The sequence below is a fragment of the Stegastes partitus genome, unplaced genomic scaffold (genome assembly GCF_000690725.1).
Source record: "Stegastes partitus isolate 25-593 unplaced genomic scaffold, Stegastes_partitus-1.0.2 Scaffold1863, whole genome shotgun sequence".
NCBI lineage: Eukaryota > Metazoa > Chordata > Actinopteri > Pomacentridae > Stegastes > Stegastes partitus.
The window spans coordinates 55,568-59,997 of NW_007579594.1; the positions used below are offsets into that span (position 1 = coordinate 55,568).

General features: G+C 32.3%; 1 protein-coding gene across 1 annotated transcript in view; it reads left to right on the forward strand.

Annotated features, from left to right (window-relative positions):
• Window positions 1-237: 237 nt before the first annotated feature.
• LOC103372948 (uncharacterized) overlaps window positions 238-4,430 on the forward strand; it is a gene marked incomplete at its 5' end in the record, with an annotated part of 43,799 nt that continues 39,606 nt past the window's right edge. Inside the window, 1 exon segment of the mRNA XM_008302727.1 lies at window positions 238-282. Coding sequence (XP_008300949.1) covers window positions 238-282 — 45 coding nt within the window.

Here is a 4,430-nt window from a genome sequence, read left to right on the forward strand (position 1 = left end):
CTGAAAGTCTTTAATCACAACATTTAGTTCAGAGTCTGCTGTACACTAAAACAGTAAATATCAACAGTCTTACTTTAATTAATATGCGTGTTAATTATTTCTAATGAAAATAATAAAACAGTTATTTAGGTGGATCGAACGTTTTATGTAAAAACAACATTTTTCTAAATGGAGTTTGGTTCAGTCGCTCACTGCTGAGTTTGTGTTATGGAGCTTCATGTTGTGTGAATGCTGCAGATAAGATGATCTTTGGAAGTGGAACCAGATTAACCATTGAACCCAGTAAGTGCTGCTATTGATCACCTCTAAATATGATCTTTATTATTGTTGTGGAGAATAGTCCAAGAACAGTCCAGCGAAAATTGAGTTTATTTCCAGTTATCTGTATAAAACATGTATGAATATGTCAAAGTTTCCTTATTTTTATTGTCATGCTTTCAAGTCAAATTCAAAAACATGAAAATGTTGCTCTGCTGGATTGCACTGTAAATATATACTTAATTTACAAAACCTACTATAATGTAGAGTTTGTTTCACGTGAATAATTACTTTCCAGCCACAACAATTAGCTGCTTTTTTAAACTAAAAGTCTCAAATGCAAAATGAGGGTTATATGAGAAACTAAGTCTATTTCATTCAATTTTAGCATGTAGCTGCTTTATGAAATGTGAATGTTTAAAATGACTTGAGACAAACATCTTGGCTGCAAAAATTGTTTATCAGGTATCATTATAAAAACTATGAAATCGACAAATATCAACAATAGTTTTGTGGACCAGCTTTAAAACAAAACTTTACACACAAAATCAAAATACAATTTAAACAGTATCTCGACTGCACAGTAAATATCAGAATTAACATGCAATTTATAACATACTTAAAATGGATAATAATGTTTTACAAAAAACGGCAACTTATTCATGTGACAAGAGTTTAATAATTCTGTTGGTCTAAAAAAGTCCAGTTTTTTAAATGGAGTCTGGTTCAGTTGCTCACTGCTGAGTTTGTGTTATGGAGCTTCATGCTGTGTGACTACTGGTGCAAATCAGAACAAGATCTTCTTTGGAAGTGGAACCAGATTAATCGTTGAACCCAGTAAGTAGAGATGATTATTATTTTATATAGAGGAGCTTTAAAAGAAAACTTTAAAAATGGGTTAACACACAAAACCATAATAATGCACAAAAATGATTCACAAAGTCAACCTGAACTGGACACGATGGAATCAAGTAGAATCAAACAATTCTGATGCCTGCTGTAGAGATCAAAATACACAAATTACTTAAGATCTATGTTGTTTTTAGTGGATAAATGCAAAAAAAATCAGTTTATCTAAATGAAATCAGTTCTTCACTTTGCTGAGTTTGTGTTATGGAGCGTTGGGTTGTGTGAATGCTGGAGGCGCAACTAAGACGATCTTTGGAAGTGGAGCCAAATTAATTATTGAACACAGTAAGTGCTGATCTGATCAGAAATGTTGGATATGCAAAATCTTCAAAAACAGTTTCTTGAGCTGAAGAATTGTAGATTTTGAATGATGTATATATGCAAAAGCAGAAAAGTGGATAAAGAACATAAAAAGCTGCTGACAGTGATCCACTGCTTCGTCTGAGACTTTAGGCTCAACAATAGAAAATAATTACCTGTGATCCTCGACTTTGTCATATTATTCACTTACATGAACGCAAAATTTATTAAGAAGTAAATTCTACGACAACAAATAGTGCAGGATATTAACATTTCAGATTCATTTATGACTAAACGTATAATGTGGTGGTATTTTATATCAGAGTCACAAATGTAAAAATTATTTATTTTTTTCATGGAGTTTGGTTCAGTTGGTCTCTGCTGACTTCGTGTTGAGAGGTTTCATGTTGTGCGACTACTGGAGGTGGATATAGGGTCTTTTTTGGAAGTGGAACCAGATTAATTGTTGAATCCAGTGAGTACTAATCATACATGTAATTTACAAACATTTTTATTTATATTACCGTAGACAATTGTTTTTCATTGTGACTGAGAAGTAACTATTCATGCAAAAGCCTTGAATATAAACAGAAGATTAAATTAGAGAAACCAAATGGCTGCATTTGATAGATTTGATTTGTAGCTCTTTTTAAAAGGAAATGTTAATATTCAGGTGCAAACGTTTTGAATGGAGTTTGGTTCAGTTGGTCTCTGCTGAGTTTGTGTTGTGGAGTTTCATGCTGTGTGACTGATGGAGGTGGATTAAAGCTGATCTTTGGAAGTGGAACCAGATTAACCGTTGAACCCAGTAAGTGCTCATATAGTTTATAAATGTTATGATTGTGGGGCATCTTTAAAAGTAACCTTGTTCTATTTATGTGAATCGTACCTTTTCTGAATGAACTTAGGTGCACTTTGCTGATGAGTCTTTGTCGTGGTGCTTAATGAAAGAAAACATGATGAATTTTAAAAGAACAACCAGATTATCGACAAAACCCATTTAGTGCTAATAAATCTTATATTTACTCTTGAGGCAAACAAACAAAACCGCAATATAGATAATTAAGACAAAACCGCACTGAGTGGACGTTGACTTGTTGGTCAGAATTACTGCTTTTATTAAAGAAAGTAGCTTAATTAATGTGACTGATGGAATCGTTTAAGAAAATCTCAAATGTAGAAACAGTTCTTTTCTAAATGGAGTCTGGTTCAGAGTTTGCGTGATGGAGCTTCATGTTGTGTGAATCAAAACAAGATCTTCTTTGGAAGTGGAACCAGATTAACTATTGAATCCAGTAAGTGCTGATATTAATCATAAATATTGTTTCTGTATTGTTTAAAATAAGTGATTCTGATAATTAAATACATACATCAGAAGTATTAAATTATTCATTAATATTGCTGTACAGTAAATGTCTATTTAAGTTCTAACAAATGTGCATTTAGCATACGTACATTTAGTCTTAATTCAACGCCTGGATATTCCTGAGAATGGAATTTGAATTTGAACCGTGTTTTTCTAAATGGAGTTTGGTCCAGTTTATGTCATGGTCTGTGATGTTGTGTGACTCAAACCAAGATCATCTTTGGAAGTGGGACCAGATTAACTGTTGAACCCAGTAAGTCCTCATACAGATCACACATATATTTTTGCTGAACACATTTAACACTGTGTGGGTCCTACAAAATCAAAAAAACTGCCTCGAAGTGTGTGATCATAGTAATCAAATACATCAACCAAATGTATCTGAAGATATAAAAATTCCATCATTGACATTAACTGTTGGCCAAAAACCTGCATATTTAAGGGAATACAACAGAATTTTGAATTTAAAACAATGTAGCGAAACACATAGGAGTAAAATTCATGCTTTTCTAAATGGAGTTTGGTCCAGTTCACCATCATCTGAGTTTGTTAAATAGATTTAAATTGTGTGAATAATTTGATGCTTCAAATAAGGCTGTTTTTTAAAAAAGGAGCCAGATTAACCAGTGAAACCAATAAGTGCTGATATTGATCATAAATATTTGAATTAAAAGCAAGTGTTTGTGCCAATATAATAATAATAGTAATGGAAGTCAGAACCAGAAATGAACAAAAAAAAACTTGCAGAATCCAACTAAAAGAAAGACCTAAAGAAGGTTACATCAGTGCAATTATTATCATTGAAATAATGAAAATATTTGTAGTATTCATTTGTTTTAAATCAAATTTGTGTCTAATTTATGCAGCTGGGGTTCTAAGGGTTAGTGGGAGCATGTAAATAATAGTTTTTTTAAATTTATCAGGTCGATCTTATATGTAAAGGATCAAACTGTTTATTTAAATGACAATATTTAAGTTTGGACTACATTTCTCGGTGGTGGTTTTTCTAAATGAAGTCTGAAGTTTGTGTTGTGGAGCTTCATGCTGTGTGACTGATGGCAGTGGGTTTAAGATCTTCTTCGGAAGTGGAACCAGAGTAATCATTGAATCCAGTAAGTGCTCCTACAGATCCTAAAAGTCAAATCCTAAGATTCTTGAAAAGCAGCTGACGCATGTTTTAAAGTGAAAAATACATATATGTTGAAAAGTTGCTAAACTGATTCAAATTAGAACACTAGATCTTTAGATGAACCCCTAATGAAGAATCATCAGCAAAAAAAAAAGATGAAAAAACTTTGTCATCATAATATTTAATATTTACAACATAGTTATAATAAATACCTATATTTATTTATTTTAAAGGTAGAGTCTGGAGACATGAGCGTCTCAGCTGCAAAAAGCATGTTTTTTTTAAATGGAGTTTGGTTCAGTTTGTGACTGCTGAGTTTGTGTTATGGAGTCTCATGTTGTGTGAATACTGCAAATAGGATCATCTTTGGAAGTGGAACCAGATTGGTTGTTGATCCCAGTAAGTGCTAATTATAAAGTTATATATTACAATGGAAAATTACTTGAAATAATTTAAAATTCAGCTTCG